This window comes from Limanda limanda, chromosome 5, assembly GCF_963576545.1.
Source record: "Limanda limanda chromosome 5, fLimLim1.1, whole genome shotgun sequence".
Lineage (NCBI taxonomy): Eukaryota > Metazoa > Chordata > Actinopteri > Pleuronectiformes > Pleuronectidae > Limanda > Limanda limanda.
The window spans coordinates 24,004,078-24,021,330 of record NC_083640.1 but is presented as its reverse complement, the minus strand read 5'-3'; the positions used below and the strand labels follow the sequence as shown (position 1 = coordinate 24,021,330).

At 41.9% G+C, this 17,253-nt stretch overlaps 2 protein-coding genes across 2 annotated transcripts; both read right to left on the bottom strand.

The window, feature by feature from the left end:
* Window positions 1–10,414: 10,414 nt before the first annotated feature.
* Window positions 10,415–12,837, bottom strand: zgc:112294 (transmembrane protein 17A). The gene is made up of 4 exons (XM_061071945.1): window positions 12,711–12,837; window positions 12,013–12,119; window positions 11,028–11,141; window positions 10,415–10,735 (listed from the first exon to the last, which is right to left on the bottom strand). The coding sequence occupies exons 1-4, from the start codon at window positions 12,835–12,837 to the stop codon at window positions 10,415–10,417; spliced, it is 669 nt and encodes a 222-aa protein (XP_060927928.1).
* Window positions 12,838–13,387: 550 nt separating this feature from the next.
* selenoe (selenoprotein e) lies at window positions 13,388–15,381 on the bottom strand. The gene is made up of 4 exons (XM_061072290.1): window positions 15,256–15,381; window positions 14,940–15,016; window positions 14,522–14,600; window positions 13,388–13,685 (listed from the first exon to the last, which is right to left on the bottom strand). The coding sequence occupies exons 1-4, from the start codon at window positions 15,346–15,348 to the stop codon at window positions 13,542–13,544; spliced, it is 393 nt and encodes a 130-aa protein (XP_060928273.1). The 5' UTR covers window positions 15,349–15,381; the 3' UTR covers window positions 13,388–13,541.
* Window positions 15,382–17,253: the final 1,872 nt, after the last annotated feature.

The window sequence follows — 17,253 nt, the reverse complement described above, 5'->3', positions numbered from 1 at the left end:
TCAGCCAGATGATGCCAATCACTGCCTGGACACAGCAAACTTTACACAACGAATTGATCAAATGTCAAATGATGGCAGCACTGGTTGTGCATGAGGCACCGTAACTTTGTATTTGCACAAAAGGCTGAGAGGCTCTTACACCTAATGAGATCCAGTCAGAGGGATACTAAATAATTTCACCTTTACAAAAGCTCTTAATTGAAAGCTTAATGTCACAACAAGTCAAAGGCCATGGTTGGTAAATTTAATGAGCGGCCTGTAATACCTCAAATGTGGATAACCTGAATTAAAACATCCAGAGACGTGACCCCCAGACAGACAATGTCCCACAACTTCAGATTAACAGGCTCAGGGGCTGTGTGCTGCAGGAGCTGGTTCCCACACAAGAAACCTAGGGATTGAGATACTATATGTACAACTTCTACAACAACTGTATCCCACAACTTCACCGCAATCATATCCACCTGTAACCTGAATGGTAAGTCTTAATGGTTTCAACCCATAACCATTGAAGTTGTGAGCATAAAAGGAAGGAGAGGACTTGAAGGTTAAAAGATGCTCTGGGTTTTGTGTGCAAAGTTAAAAATACCATTTTGTGGCCGGGGCAAATAATTTTAGTTTCAAATTGTAATTGATTCATCATTTCAAAAAGAAGTCATAAGACGGCCTGTCAGGCATCTTTAACCCTCACACCTGAGTCAAGGTGAACTCACAGATGTCCTCAAACCAAAACCCTTTTAGTAGTTTAACTCCACACATCTAACTTTGAGCCTTAGATTGAAACTTACATTTTAAAGCTTACTACACCTGTTGGAGTTTCTCTCATTCTGCAGGTGCAGATTTAGAAAAGGGGGATTCTACATACCGTCTTCTGGCTCACATACCGTCTTGAATAGTGGCATTTCTGTGTCCAGCTCCAGATCTGGGCCACAAGTAAGCCCTAGAAATACAGCATGTCAACCAAAGGTGGCCACAATTAGTTTGGTGCCATTTGGATTATATTCACCATATGACCAGAGCGCTGCATCTTGTTTTGGTATATTTTATCCTTATTTGCTATATTCTCTGGTTCTGATGCATAGATTTATTTTAAATATCCATCGTGAGTCCAACAGGGTTAAAAGAGTGCAATGTTATGTGGATGACTCGGATAAAATGACCCGAACCCAGAGAGAAACCTCAAATAACCCGACAGAATATAATAAATTGATGGATCACCTCTGTGCTCTAGCTGTTGTGTTTGCTCCCCTCTGTCCTTCTGTATACATTTCTATAACGTTTTTACCACAATAAATACAAAACTTTCCAGTGACATTTTTCTTTCTGCCATCAGCTAATGTAACGTTTCTTCTCTCCATCAGTCTGACGGAGCAGCGCCGGGCAAAGCTTTCTCCTCCTCCACAACCTTTTCCCTCCACCGTTCAAACATCGTTGCTCTGCTCCCGTTCGACCATCACGCTGATACGACTCATAGATATCAGGCTTTTAATTTATTCCAGTGCTATAAATTTCCATCACAGTCTCCTCCTGCCAGGTCACAATTTGCCATGTCTCTGTCTGTCTCTGCGATTGTCCTCAGTGGCATTATCATTCACGTCATGGTCACGGACCAGAGCCAAGAGCTTGATTGGATCAGGAGTCACCGAACTCCCAATTTTAATTGAATTGAGGCCGTCCTCTCCCCGGGAGTCTACCAAGGGCCCGTGGGTAGAAAATACTAAGCAGAGCATTAAGAATATGCATGAGATGGTTAGTGAGCATTAACTGGAGGCTGCTCAGAGACTAATAGCCACTGAATATCAATAGACAATGTTTCTTTATTTGGCGTTTTCGTGTTTAGAATACACAGGGTTTGATTTTGGACTGAGCAAAAAATTATAAACAAACATTACTTTAGAAACTATACAGCCTGACTAAATATTTAATGAAAAATGCGGTGATAAATGTTGCTCTGCAGATACAAGTTGTGCCCTCTTCTTCTGAGGATAATTTTTAATCTCTGTATCTTGACTATCATCTATTTCTGCCTTTTATTGCTTTGATGTGCCGGGCTTCACATTAAGAATGGGCTGGAAAGGAGTGATGAGTTTTTAGTTTTTTCTTGTCCTCTTTCAAAAAGCCTGGCATCACTCTCCAGAGTGTTTTCCCTCGACTGTTTGTCGGCTCGATCATTCAACTAACTATCACAGTAAAAACATGTTTTCCCATCAGCGCCTGTGGAGAATTCTCAGAAGCTCAGTGGCGTCCAATTCTGCAAACCCACAAGAGCACGAAGAAAACGGAGTTCATGAGAGTGCGTTTAGGGTTTTAGTTAATGAGTCGCATTTTCCCTGCATAAGTTATTCAGAAATTAATGAGCATTTCCTTGTGTTTGTACACAAACCACATGCTTACATCCCTATAATCAATTAGCATCGCTGCTCTTATCCTCCTGGAATCTCACAGAACGGAAGCTTAATTGCTTTTGTCAGAAAAAACACCTCAAACGGATATCAGAGTCCCGTCTGAATCAAACGTTTGGCAGGCGACTGCTTCACACCCACGTGGACATGGAGGTCTACTGCTTAATAGAAAAGCCCAATGGGCCTTCGTTGTCATATCAGAATGTCTTTTGAGAACAAAAGAAAGCATAAATCAAAAGCCACAAATGGCAGGAGATTTAACAGAAGACTTCTGTCAGAATACACAATTACAAATGTGATAGCTTTTTTTATCTTTGAAACTGGACCTGTCTTTCCTCCTTTGATCTTAAAATCTGTAAAAAAAAACAATTTTGAGTAAGCTGATGAATAGCATAGGTGGATTTAAAACATGAGACACTTGTTGTTAACCTTATCCCCAAAAATCAGGTCCCACTTGGAATCTTCTCGTCCTAGAATATATTCATGTTTCTCAACCACCAGAGTGATACTGTTACGCTTGCTGAGCTGCAGCCAATCAGGATGCAGGAATCAGGAGAGTGAATTTCTCCTTCATTTCTCAGGAATCTCAAGATATCATTTGACACCAAGAAATGAGTTGAAATGATTATCTGTGGCTGCTGCAACCTTCAAATCAAGGGTAGGTCAGGTTGTTGGCTGCATAGGGTTCAGGTGCAAAAGGGCGTAGCTACTTAAACAAAGGTTTTGTTTAAGTATTAGATATTAGTCATGCAATTTGGAGGGAAATATGGGTAAGCAACCAGCAGGTAAAGTATTGAACACGTGGCATCACACATGGCCAAGCCTCTGAAGCGTCCCTCTGGTTTTTCTTTTTATTGGGACTTCCTGTCTGAAGCAAGGACGATTGTATTGTCTTTTTTAGGTGATGAAGGAAAGAAGGTTCATGAGCTCAGCGGCTGCTGCAGTCAAGGTCACTGCAGAGGCTTTAGGTGTCAAGCTGAAGTATCCTGGAGAGAGGGATGGATATAACCCCCCCCTGCTCCGTCTATGACAGACCCCTTGATTAGATAAAGGGCTAAACTGTAACTCACACCGGCTTAAGTTCAGTTTCTGTCGTCTGTTCAGTTATAGGTTGAGTTGCACTCATCACAGGGTCAGAGTTGTCACTGTCTCACAAACCTTGAATTATTGAGTCTATAAATGATTGAATAAATTGAATGGAGGGTCTCGTCAAGGCAGTAGCAGATGACGTGGGAGCTGAACTGTCGCAGCCTGAATCAAAGAGGAAGGAGAACTGAGTCATTTAGAGCAGCTTCACAGCCAATGTCTGAACGTTAGATAGGGAATGTGAGTGAGCTGCAAACATCTCACCTTTTCTGGGATCATTTTGTGATGAGGAAGCCAAAAGGGACAAAAGCCCAGGTTTCTTTGGATGAAGCAACATTTGTAACTTTTGATTTGATGCCTTCATTTTCTGCCATTGGCCACGAGCATCAGCAGAACTTCATCCAGACAAGTGGCAGCTTGAGATGCTTTTCTTCTATACTTCATAAAGTTGCCATCTGCAACAAACAGGATTTCACCTACTCCTTCACATTAAAGGCTGTATTTTAAGGGCTAGACCAAAAGCAATATCCTATAAAACTGTTGTAATGTTTCAGATGGTTGATGTTTTAAAATGTGAGGTCTTTGTAGTGTGTATAGCAACAAAGAAAAAAACATAAAATCTAAATAAGGTGGTACCTGAAAATGTTTGACGATCATAAATGTGACAAAATAGTTAATTTATCATTTTTATTCAACAATCTTTAAGTCAGCATTTTCATAAAATCTCCAGTTTGCTAAAGGTTGGCAAAAATACAACATTTAATAAAACCTTTAGCTGAAAATATGGATATAATTGAATGTGGTTGTATTTGAGACAAAAAGTCTGATGTGGGTAACATGCAAATAAATCAACTCAAAACCCTTTCAAATTATAGTAAAACAACGCTCCCAGGAAAGTGGATATATCAGCCTTTCTGTGGTTCTGGCTGTAAAGGCTCCACATTCTCCTGTGTCATCAAGCAGTGCAGATTTAATACTGTTGCTGCTGATCAAATATTCATCTATACTGTACCGCGAGTGGCCATTCCAACCCCGGGGGAGATGCCACTTGTCCTGCCATTCCCCTTCACCAAGGTAATCAGACCCAAATGGAAAATATCCGACTACCAATTTCCCTCGGAGTTTCAATATCCCTGCCTACCAGTGTGATGTCACATTCCCTGCTGGCTGCGAGAAAAAGGGGGAAACAATATAAGGAGCTTATGAATGAGATCTGAATTTCATGGCTCGATATCATTTAGAGGCAGTAATTGGGCAATATGTATTCTGTACCTCTAAGAAAAGGCCCTGTTCGTTCTGATTTGACCGGCGAAACACTCGGGTCGTAGCGATGGCATCACATCTCCAGTCATACATGTGTTCCCATCAACTGTGATATCGCCCTTTCATTGCAAATGCCAGGTCCCATTCTATCAGGGGAAATTAGTAAGAGAGATTGAACACTGTCCCAGAGGATTTAACGGAAAAGGCTCACAGCTTGACTCTCCCAGGGGGCTCGAGCAACCGGGGCTCGGTATATTCTTGGAAGTATTTTTCCCTTCAGTTGCTAATGGAAACAGGTTGTGGCCGGAATAGGAAGGGGGGGGTGCAGGGGTGGGTCAGTTGCGGACATTTCGCTGGTTTAATGCGTTTCTTTACCAGCTGATCAGACTTGGAGAGATGAAGGACCGGTTTGGCCCGAAGATTGCAAGAACTTTGCTTCGCTCCAGTGGTACACAGAACAACTTCAGACTGAAAAAAAAAAGAAACGCAGCTGAGATGGTTTTCAGATTTTTGCTCTCAGACACAATTTTGTGCGAAATGTAATATGTGCTTAAATGTGGAGAACGATTCAGACTTTACTCTGATTTATTCTTTTCTAATAGTACTAAAGTAATTTTAATGGTACTCATGGTGTTAGGCTGTATTCACCAGCTTGACTGAGGCTCTTACTGATGTACACTGGTGGATTTTCAACTTTTGAGTGATTCTAAAAACACAGGTGACGAACAGACATGTATGTCAGATTCAACTGTTGTTTAATCTTGTAACAAATGGACAAATTGACTAGAACGACAGACCACACGTTGTCGGAGCCAATAAACGCAAAAAACTAACATGTTTGATATTTAGAATAAGAGATCGGGGAGGCTCCAACATTAAGTTTAATTCGGTCAACCCACCCCCGCACTATAAGAATATTTGGGCAGATAATTGACACAGAGTGACCTCCTATCAGAAGCGACCTCATGATTGTCCAAAGGGGCAAATCGCTTCTAAAATCTGCCTGATTATCCTCTAGTGAGCAGCAGCCTTGACTCCTTTGTTCCTAATGAACTCATAAAACCACGAAAAAAAGCCACAGTTTAACTTTTATGTTAAAGGGGTTTTCACATCTGAAAGTATGGAGCAAGGTTCTTGTCTGACACATTCGATCCGGTTGGTCGGGTTTCACATTGCACTGTAGGGAGCTGACTCCTGACGTCATCACCTACGTGGGCTGTGTCTTCCTATACTCCACATTAATCGGTGTGTAGACAGATGTCCGGAGCATTTTGTCAATTCGGTATCATCATTTCAAAAACTTTTCCCCAAAAAATCTTCAGTGGGTTCATCCTCATCATGAAGTAGCATGTCTCCCAGTGGAATTGTTTTAATGGTTTAAATGGAGACAGAGGAATAAGCTGTAAAACTCTCCGGCCACAGAAGTTTAATAAGATTTGACCTTTAGCATTTTGTTGGCATTCAGAAAAATGTCGAAAACGTCTACAGCCTTATTAGAGAGGAAATGTTTTATTTCTTCAATGTGACTGAGGTAAGTGTTTAATTGTTTCATCACACCGTCCATTAGCGACTGGGAATAACACTTTGTGACTGGAGCCGAACGGTAGTTTCAGGGTTAATTGTATAACCACCTGGAATTAAGGGGATGGGAAGGTTTCCAGGCGTCTTGGCAGGACTGGTGAGCTCTCCACCGTGAGCGATTACTGAAATAAGGACCGAGGATGTTTCTCTGACGTGTTGGATATTGCCTCCTGCGAGCGCCTCGTCACTCACATTTCGCGAGCACCTCCGAGCTCCAATTATAATTAAGGCAATGACGTGCTCGCCGGAGCTCAGCGGACGATAATGTGAAAAAAAAAAAGCCTTGTTGAAAACCTGGAGAAGTTGCAGGAGTGATGACTTTGAATGGAAAGGAAGCTTAGAAAGACTTGTACCGGAGCCGGAGAACATTATGTCTCCAGATTGTCCCAGGATATTATTTACCACACTTCAAAAAACAGGAAGCCAATTTGAAAAAAGGTGACGGGAGCGAGGAGCCGCTTCACATGTGACTACGGTGTCTCCAGAGGGAACTTCTACTCCTTTCTGATTAATCTCCTTCCTCTTTAGTTCCTAATAGAGTTATTAAAAACAGCCAGTGTAGGAGCTGGGGGGGTGAGAGCATCGTGGTGAAAGCAACGCCTGAAAACAAGAACCCATGGGACTTGTGTTTGCATTAGAAAAACAAGAAAACAGGATAAAGAACATTAGTTTGGGTCTTGAACATGATTATGTGAAGCGTTTACAACAAATCAAGACATGACAACAGAATAAATTGTGATTCATCGGTATAATTACGATCAAAACAAATGAGAGCACGGTTGAGAGGATCTCAGCTTCATACCAGACTCCTGCAGCTTTAAAATAACCGCCTGCTTTTTACCACATTCACTCTCTGCATCTATTTGTTTTCTCTTTGGCTTTTCCTGTAGAGGAAAAACATGTTGAAGTGACTTTTTCCATGAGTCCCACCTTTAAGAGATGACTTAATCCCCTGTTTGCACTCAGCGACGAGTGAAAAGGACAAACGGGAGCTGTGTATTCCTCCTGTTCCCGAATGGATCAGGATCAGTGATGGTTTGATTTTACGGTTTTAAGGTGGCAATGATTAAAAGGATTTGTAATGTTTTTTCTAAATGTTGTAGAGGGCAAAACTGATTGTTTGTTTTGAATCTGTTTTATAACTCGTGGTTTGTCAGAAAACACTGGAATCTGCCCTCTATCTAAAACATGTGAGGAGCTAATGAGACAAGGTGCAGCCGGACAGAATCAGGTGATTTACTGATGAGGAAGAAGTTACTGCACAAGTTGGAAAAGATCCGAACATGAACTTGTAGCTTTGTGATTTTTTTCTTTTCACTTTCCGGCACATTTTGGGGACAATTTGTGCAATTTGGTGCAGATCCCCCACAAAAAAATCTTGTGAATTTAAATGTGGTTTCAAGGAGAACGTCTATAGCCAGTGACTTACGGTAAAATCTATAATAATGAGGCATCACACACACACACACACACACACACACACACACACACACACACACACACACACTGCATGATAATGATAATGATAATCTCTCCTCATTGGACTGTGCAGCTCTTTCTACACCTCCCATCCTTCCCCTGGTCACTGACTGCTACTGTGTGGTCATAAATATTTAACACAACTCTGCTGCAGTCACAGGTTTAAACTCTCGGACTTTTACACACACACACACACACACACACACACACACACACACACACACACACACACACACACACACACACACACTCACACACACTCACACACTCTCACACACACAGAGAGAGAGAGACAATGAACAAGAAGCAGCAACTGCTCCGGCCTCTATGTAAAACCTGTAAGGAGCTTATGAGTGACAGGAGTAGCATATTCTATATAAATCTTTCTACATAGTTAATATATCAGTGCATGTGCAGATATTATGACCCTATATTACGTGGGCCATTGTTGTGTAGATGCATTTTCCTCCTGAGACAATACAAATCAACCTGGTAATTAAAAACATGTTGCTGCTGACAAACTGGATTCACGATCTAAAATAAATACATAACAGAGTAAACGGCTCTTTTTCTCCTGTTGTCTGCACACTTCTCCTCTCCCATTTTATCGTTGAGCCAGAAGCACCAAACCAAAACCAAGCTGCCTTATCGCCAGCGCCGGTGGCAGCAGGCTCCTCTTGCTCCACAAGGTTAATTCACTGTAGGGAAGAATTCAGGACACGTGGAGCAGCTTAAACCGAAGGGAAAGGGCAGCGGCTCTTATTTAAAGGCTCGTGTTTGAGGCCATTTTCCTCATTAAGTCAAGATAAACTCATGTTATCCTTCCTGTCGACCGATAAATAGACGTTTTTCCCTTTGCAGCAACACAGGACATGGTTCTTCTCGGGTGTAATTTGAGCTTGTTTCCTGGATGTAAAGTGGAGCAGGATGCACACGTCGTATCACAGAAAGTGTGTCTCTCTCATTAGCAGCTTGGTGTGGGACTAGTAAAGCATCTGAGACTCTGGCTTTAGGCTTGTCGTAAAAAACAAGTGAGGAATCCTTTCTACGCCTGCATCAAGAGGAAAGAGGGAAAGTGTAGACAACAGGATATGCAATCGATTTCCATAAAGACACCACCCGGAGTTATAGATGATCAAATAATACGATGCCAAACCTCTCTTCCTCTGCCAGAGGGTTTCCTGACCAGGACATGTGCTGCATGATAATCTCTTCTCAATGGACTGTGCAGCTCTTTCTACACTTCCCATCCTTCCCCTGGTCACTGACTGCCACTGTGTGGTCATAAATATTTAACACAACTCTGCTGCAGTCACAGGATTAAAACTCTTGGACTTCATAAGCATTAAGAAAATGTGATGATTATTTTGAAGCTTATATTTATATTATAAACGGTAGGAGCAACTTAAAGATAGAGTGGGAAACGTGGGAAAAGAACAGGTTTCTTTCTACCTCTGAAAAACTAATCTTTTCTCATGGGTTATAAAAAAAAATGTAATCTGCGCTTGCAAAAACAATTGTGTTCTACCAACACTCCAGCCTCCGACATCCATCATCATTAAAGAGAAGAGAAGGGGGTGGAGAAAGCAACTCCTGGTATTGAACTGCCGGTGTTTCTGAGCCCATTCTGTTTTTGTGATGCACTTTCTTCTATTCACGTCAGGTCACTTCAGGACGGCTCGGCTGACACAACATCAGCCTGTGACATTTAGAGTGCGGCTAAAGTGACGTGTTTAATCTTTTCTAAAACAACAACAGAGAATGTCTGGATGTTGGCGTTTTTCTTGCACATCCAAAGAAATCGAGGTATGAAGATTTCTGTTAGATTTGTCACATGCAATCTGCACCAATAGTGGCCTCAGAAGACAGATGTGAATAACAGAGTGCAGGTTGTACAAAAAGTTCAGTATCTGTATTCAAATGGTCACAATGCAGCGGTGGATTAAAAGTAACTGAACACTTAAATGTGTTTTATGAGCTGCCAACTAAATTATTTGACAGTTTTTTAATGAGACACATTATTGCTGTTTTTAATTTCACATTTATTCCCACATTTACAAAACCATGTCATACATAGATGGCTCACAACGCCCCCCAGTGTTTACAAACCATATCAGACCTTGCAGGCATTACACATAGAAAGCTCTACATCATGACATCTATATTTTAAAGATGGAAGTCCCTCGGCACCAGCGTCCGTTCCAGACACATCTCATTTTCAAATTAAATTAAATCTGAACAGAAACTAAAGGCCTAAACCAACATTGTCTTCCAGTCAGAGACGTCCCCCAAGACCACAACCAATACCTCGGACATTGCTTTAACCTTGGCAGCCCCAAACGGTTCAATGAAACTCTGGAGGTGAGTAACTTTTTTATGACATTTCTTTTGCAAAAGCGTGTTTGCTGCAGCTGGAGTCGTCTTTCGTAGCCGGTCAAACTCTGGCGAGATGACAGGAGGAAGGTCTGCGTCCCAGCTCTGAGTTCTAAAGACATTTTCTTGTATTTCCAGTGAGAGAAACTTTTAGGGATGAAGTTGCACTTAAGCACAAAGTCCAGTGTTTGGAGCAGTAAGTAAACAAGTATTAAGTCAGGTGAAATATTTCAGTCATACATGTCCCGGTGAGGTGACACCGGCAGCACACTTCGCCGGTACGTCAACCCGTGGACGGGGCTCAAACCCGCGTGGCGGAGGCTCTCCACTTTGCCAAACTGCCGCAGATGGAAGAGGACGGTGAGCTTTCGGGTCATGGTCCTGAGCGCCAGGAAGGAGGCCAGGATCTGGGCGAGGAGGAAGAGGAGGTACAGGGAGTGGACGGCTCTCTCCAGGGGCAGGATGAGAATCCCTTCATCGGTCAGGAAGAACAGCAGCACGGGCAGCTGGAACATGAAAGACAGGAGCCAGAAGGCGGCCAACTCTGGCACCTGATGACAGGCGGGGGGGGGGGGAGAGAACTCGGGTTGGTGGACGGAGGCGATACAGAGATAAAGCAGTGGAGGGCTTGAGTTGTATCAACATGAAAAAACACACACACTCACAGAGAGAAACTCAATAGAATAAGGTGGTTGTAGCCTCGAGCTGATTGTTTGCTCACACAGGAGGAAAACTCAAGCAGCCACTTGCTCAGCTGTGTCATCCAGGAGTCGATTTCACAGAAGAGCTCTGTGTTGTGTGTCTGTGTTGTGTGTCAGGGAGCATGTCGGCTGTTTGAATTACCTTTTCTTTAAGGTTGCCGATGTAGCCCAGATAAAGTCGCACCACTTCGATGACTGTGAGGAGGATCATGCCGGTGATGAGCAGAGCCTGGTAGTATCCCGGCAGATGGTAGAACTGCAAATGAAGCAAAGCTGTTATGTCAATAAGTTGAATTTAAAAATAAAAAGCTGCGTACCCCATTAAAAAACACATATAAAAGTGTAATTCTTTAGGAAATCTCAAATACAACTTTCAGAATGTGGATTTGATAAAGTCTGATGATCTAACACGGTGAGTTTTAATGTTTTACATGACATGCCTTTATGTTAATCGTTGGGTTTAATGTCAATGACCCTATGTGCCATCTTTGATATTTAAAAAGTGATGAAAATGAGTGTAATCTTATTCATGGTGCTTTACAGAATGGGTTTGGTATTCTGTTCTGTTTATCAATTTAAATATTCACATTTCCACTTGCATCCATATTTCTGTTCTGTTCTTTTTCCCCTTTCCCCACCAGCTGAGATCAGACCTGTACAGCTGTTACTGCTTTTAATTCCCTTCTTCAAACGTGTTTTTAAAGCTTTTCATCTCTGTTTGAATTTAATTAACTTGTTATTTAATATAATTGTTTTTTATTTGATTTCATTTGTTTTGTTTTATTGTTGTTTTGTCCTTCTGTGAAGCACTTTTTGACCTTGTTAAGAAAAGTGCAACGCAAACAAAGATTATTATAATATTATTGTTTATATTATATTTGTTGTAATACATTTATTATTTATTAATCTCAGTGTTTCTTGATGCGACCAATGGATGGCGCCAAAGTCACAAGTTTTCCAATTTGACATATATTGAATTTAAGTGGATTTAAATTCTACTGAATGAGTCATCGTATTCATCTCCTCTTTCCCTTATAGTTAAAGCTTTTTCCTCAGTTGATTAACTTTTATAAGTAATCTAAGTTTATTCTAATTTGGATTTGTGTCGTGAAAAATCTTCAACCAACCTTCACCTCCAGCATGAACACAGCCGAGAACCACCAGCAAGGAAAATAAAACATGTTGAAGTACAGCAGCATCTGCAGAGGGAGGTGAGAGACCAGCTCGTTCACCACTGCAACACAATATACATCACATTACATAAGGTTGTTGCTGATGCCAAATATGTAAGCTTCTGAAATCAGAAATTTGGACTTTTCAAAGCTTCAAAAGATAACATATTATATATGTCAAGAGAAAGAGCTCTAAAAGTGCATATACAGAAACCTCAATAAGATTAAATAATCCTGTATTAGTCCTAGATATCAGCAAGTAATAAAATACTTGCAATACTTAAGTGTCAGGGATATAAAAAAAATCATTCGTCAAATGTATAGAAAAATAATAATGTAATTAAACTAAGTATAAAGTGTAAAGACAGGAAATATATGGGATTGTGTGCAGTGAATGGATTAGACATGAACCTTTGATATTGCACAGTTGAGACTTAAAGTGTGGTTGAAGATAGAGTTAAGTTATAAGTTTCCATGTAGTATCCACAAAGATGACAAAGTATTTACCTCAATTATGAGATCAGAAGTAATGTCAGTTACTCATAAACACATATTTTCAAATATTTCATCCTAATATATTCTAAAATGGTATTTTACTTTGGACAACTACTACACTACACCACAGTTGTAGTTCTGTGGGACAAGCTACCGACCCAATGCGTCCTCCTGCTCCCTGGTGAAGTCGCTGTCTGCCGTCCGGTTGTTGGTGAACACCGAGCCGCCCATGTAGGCCAGACCCATCTGCAGGTTCTCGGGCACAGGTGAGTAAAACACAGGCATCGTGAGAAGAGCTGCTCACCATAACCGAGCCAGAAGAGTCAGGAAATTTCCCTGTCTGGATACTGTGTTTGTGTTTTCAGTGACTACTGCTAATCCCTGTTGTGTTAAGTTGCTCAGAAACACAAATGGACACACACACGCAGACGCAGGCTGGCAGACACTGGTGCTAATCAGATTAAAGTGAGGGAGGCGGTCTGAGGATTAGGGTGAAACAGCATCCTGGCAGTTTGTTAGTCACTCAGCGGCTTTTTATGGTGCTCAATAAGAATTGTTTGTCTAATTAGAGAATCCAAGATCTACAGAAATAAAATATGGAGGAAAATAAGATGCATTTTCATTAAATAAAGTATAATTTAACCCTCCCTTGCAAATAAAACTCACATTTTAATTCAGTTTACGGTATGTAAGCATTTAAATGTCTTTTATTTATGCAATTGCTCTATATTATGATTATAGTGAAGAAAACAGACCCACGTGAATACACTGACACGTTCAAACATGTTTGTGTTGTTTCCATACATATTTCTTTTATTATTTAGATTCAGCTCACTAACAGAAGGACACATCCACGTCTATCCCCTGCTCCCAGCACCCGGCCAGCAAGTCCTCAGCGTGGAGCCTGGCTCCTCGTTTTCTGGCCTTTGGGCCCCACACGTCATTAAAGCGGCCGGAGTGCAGCTGCAGGGTTTGTCCACTAGATGTCGTCACAGCTCGTCCCTCGGGGCGCGCAGGGGGAAGTGCTGGAACTCCTCTGGCACCTCTTCCCCTTTCTGGGCCCTCTTGTAGAAACCCAGTGAGTCCAACAGGCTGCTGATCTCATCTGCCTTCATTTTCTTCACAGGAACAGTCTGACGTGTCGGGGAAACACACAAAGGATCACACACATGAGTACACACACGCAGTCATATGGACATAAGGCTGAAAAGGCTGTCATGTTGTGTGAAGTAGATGGATTCAGAGAAGATGGTATTTAGCTGACATATGGTTTTGTTGTGTTTCGTCTTTAAAACTGTTAATTTCACAGAAACTGGATTTTTTATTAAAACTTCCGCCTGCAGATTTATTTTCATTTATCCGCTCAGTAATTTAGTCTCTGAAATGATTCTTCATTCGAATTCAAATCACAGTCTCAAAGGGCGACCGCCCACATTATGAAGCAATAAATGAAAACAAAAAACACGGGACCTTGAAACAGACGCGTATGTATGAGAGCAGTTCACTTTTCAGTCACAGCAGGGGCTCTTTGTGCATTTAGAAGAAAATTTGTTAATGTTGGTTTCACTGGGAGAGTTTTATTGTCCCTTGGTTCAGGGGCTTTTCCACACTGATAAAAAAAAGTCTGTGGGAAACGTTGAAAATTTGAAATTTAAGGGCTCACATTTATATCAACATTCATGCCAAGTATCATGTCTCCATATAAAAATATCACTCAGCTGTCAGAAACTCTGATTTATATACTTTCTCAGCCTCCTACTTTCTTGCCATCCATTTCTTTCTCCCCGTGTGTCTCACTCTTTCAAACGCACTCTGTCTCCGTGACTCGGTATCTGACAGACGATCTCATATCAGATGCAGGAGCTTTAAAAACTTCCCCACATGAATCCGTCTCGACACTCTGCTGCTCCCCTGGAAAAAAACTGCATCACAAGGCCGGATTCAAAAGATCCCTGAACTCACGTCTCACCTTTACAACCTCGTCCGTCTCGTCGTAGAATATCAGACGGGGATTCTTCTCCTCCGATGAGTCATACTCCAGGTTGTGGCTACACGGAGAAAAAGAAGGGATCAAGGGAAACAACAGGTACACAATAGGGTTTATGATGTGTAAAGTCTATTGTCTATTTTTGGACCCTGCATGATTTGGACTTGCAAGAGTTTTTTTGGAAAGCTCCCAGAGCTTGCTGGCACGGGACCGGGCTATTTGCTGGGACCATTGTTTTGTCTGTGAGGGAGAGGTCACGGGAGGACCGGCTGCTGTGTGTGTGTGTGTGTGTGTGTGTGTGTGTGTGTGTGTGTGTTTATGTGTGTGTGTGTGTGTGTTGGGGAAAAAGGTCACGTCTCGACAAGAGGCCGCAGGAGAACGGGAAGAGCAACAAGGATACTAGAGAGCCCATCGCTCCAGGAGGAAGTGATGGAGCTCGGGCATCTTCTTTATGCCTCATCCCACCACGCTGGGAGCCTGTGAGGACGACAGCAGACGGTTGTTAAAGCAGCGTGACAAACAACCTCGTGCTCGCTTTGTTCTGCTCAAAGCTGCCAGCTGTCAAAACTCTCCACACTGACATGACAGCACACTGCGCAACCCTGATGTCAGATGTAGGATAAGAAGATATTTGATTTCAAACTTTTAAAGTAAAGCATTTAACTTAACTTAAAACTTCCTCTGTGAGTTGTTCATCATCAGGTGCGTGTACTCACCATCAGTTTCCCTCTGGCCACCACCGGCTCCTCTGTGCCGTTTTCTGACGCCCTCACACCGAGGCTAAGGGCCAGCACCAATAAAAACCACATTTTACCAAACACTGGTTTCTTCCAGTGCTGTTGCCAAAGTTTTTACCAACAATATCAAACCCTGTCACACACTTGGACACTTTCTCAGGCTGGACGGGACCATGACGTGTTCCCACAGGGGAGCAGCGTCCACCTGGGTTCGGTTCTTCCCACTGTTTCTTTGTTTCTTTCACGTGTTTCTCTGTTAAAATGCTTTTTAAACTCAGCACTTAAAGAAAAACTGTCCCACACACGCTTGATTCTTCTTCTGTTGTTATTCAAGGTGTTTGTTGAGATTTCTAAAGTCACACAGAGGCCCCCAGCTTTTACGGTTTATGGTTTCTTCCACATCAGATGTCATCAGCAAACATCTGGACTCTTATCACTTATTCCCATAGAATGAACTCACAGGTCGTTGATGGCCTATGAGAGCGAGTCCGACCCTCGCAGCTGCTGACAGACGAAACTCAGCTGAACCTGATCTGTCCACTTTCTTTAAGAAACATATCTAACCTGCGTGTGAACTAAAAACAAGTTTGATTCTCAGTAGAGTTTGTGATTGGAGAAAAATCTGTGTTATGTATGTAAACGCATGCATTTCTACTTTATTGATTTCAAACGCATGCATTTGTGATTGATAAGAAGAGAAAACAGATCAAATCAACATTTAATATCACAAATAAGTTTAGGAGTCTTGCAGGAAAATGTCATATTGACAAATGTGGAACAACGACACCAATAGACTCTCAATTTATCCTGTTTTGTTTTGGTCTCCACAAACTCTTACAGACATATTGATTACAGCTGCGAATTCAAGTGCATTTTGCTCCCAGTTTTTTATACTAAGCACAGATATGAGTTAATGATCTTCACTTGTGAAGAAAGAAAATGAGCATCCATCCTTTATCTGTTCTTTGATGGTTGGGGGCCAATCAACCTTAGCTGCATGTATTTGAACGGTGGGAAGAAGCCGGAGTACCTGGAGTACCTGGAGAAAAACACACAGATATGAGGAAAACATGCAAAAGTTCTTGCTGATTTCATAAAGAACGTTTACTCTGAACTTGTACATTTTTGAAAGCCAGAAATAAAATCTTTCGTGTCTGTTGTTTTCCATCTTTACTCCGTCCAAAAACTTCCATACTGAGACTGACACCTCTGCATAAATCTCACATATGTTTTAGATACAAATATTTCCCATATAGACCCTGTAGTTGCAGAGATATTTTCTATTTTTCTATTCATATCAGGGAGGTCATTTTAGAATGTGAGGATGCAAATCATGAAGTCTGAAGGGCTTTGGACTTTCTTCTGAAAACAACAGATTCACGGCGAGAGAGTTGGCAAGTTTCTAGCGAGCGACTGAAGCCAAAATATGTATAATACAAATATGTCAGGATGACAAAGAGGCGTCAAACTCGTCAGATGTCAACTTGGAAAGACAAGACGCAGAGAATGAATTCTGTTGGTAAATCTTGAAAATACCTCTCCTCCTTTTAAGTGTTCATCATTCAATTCTGAACAGACCAAAAAAAACTGCTTTGTTCAGATATCAATCAAACTAGTGCCTCTCTCTCTCTCCCTCTTTCTCTCTCTCTCTCTCTCTCTCTCTCTCTCTCTCTCTCTCTCTCTCATTGCTGTTGTTGCACAAGTCGAACACTTGAATTCCCTCATGTGCTCTGGTATGAAATCAGACCTTATGAGAGAGAACGCAGCACATTTGCACCGCGTTAACACACTTGAAGAGGAAAACATCTCTCCGTCTGTCCGAGTTCACCCGACTCCCTCTCTCCTGTGAGGAGGCAGACGCATAAGGTCGCCACACGAGGGCGGCGACACCCACACGCACACTTCCTGCCCGTTTGGCGGGTAAAACGTGGGCTCACACCGCTCTCGCTCTACTGTTTGAGATTATGTGTCAAACGG

Coding starts and splice junctions, on each gene's coding strand:
- zgc:112294 (XM_061071945.1), bottom strand. CDS start 12,837: ATGCCTGTGTTTTACTCACCTGTGCCCGAGAACCTGCAGATGGGTCTG. Junction 12,120..12,710: donor GGAGCAGGAGGACGCATTGG/GTCGGTAGCTTG, acceptor ATTGTGTTGCAG/TGGTGAACGAGCTGGTCTCT. Junction 10,736..11,027: donor TCGGCAACCTTAAAGAAAAG/GTAATTCAAACA, acceptor GCCTGTCATCAG/GTGCCAGAGTTGGCCGCCTT.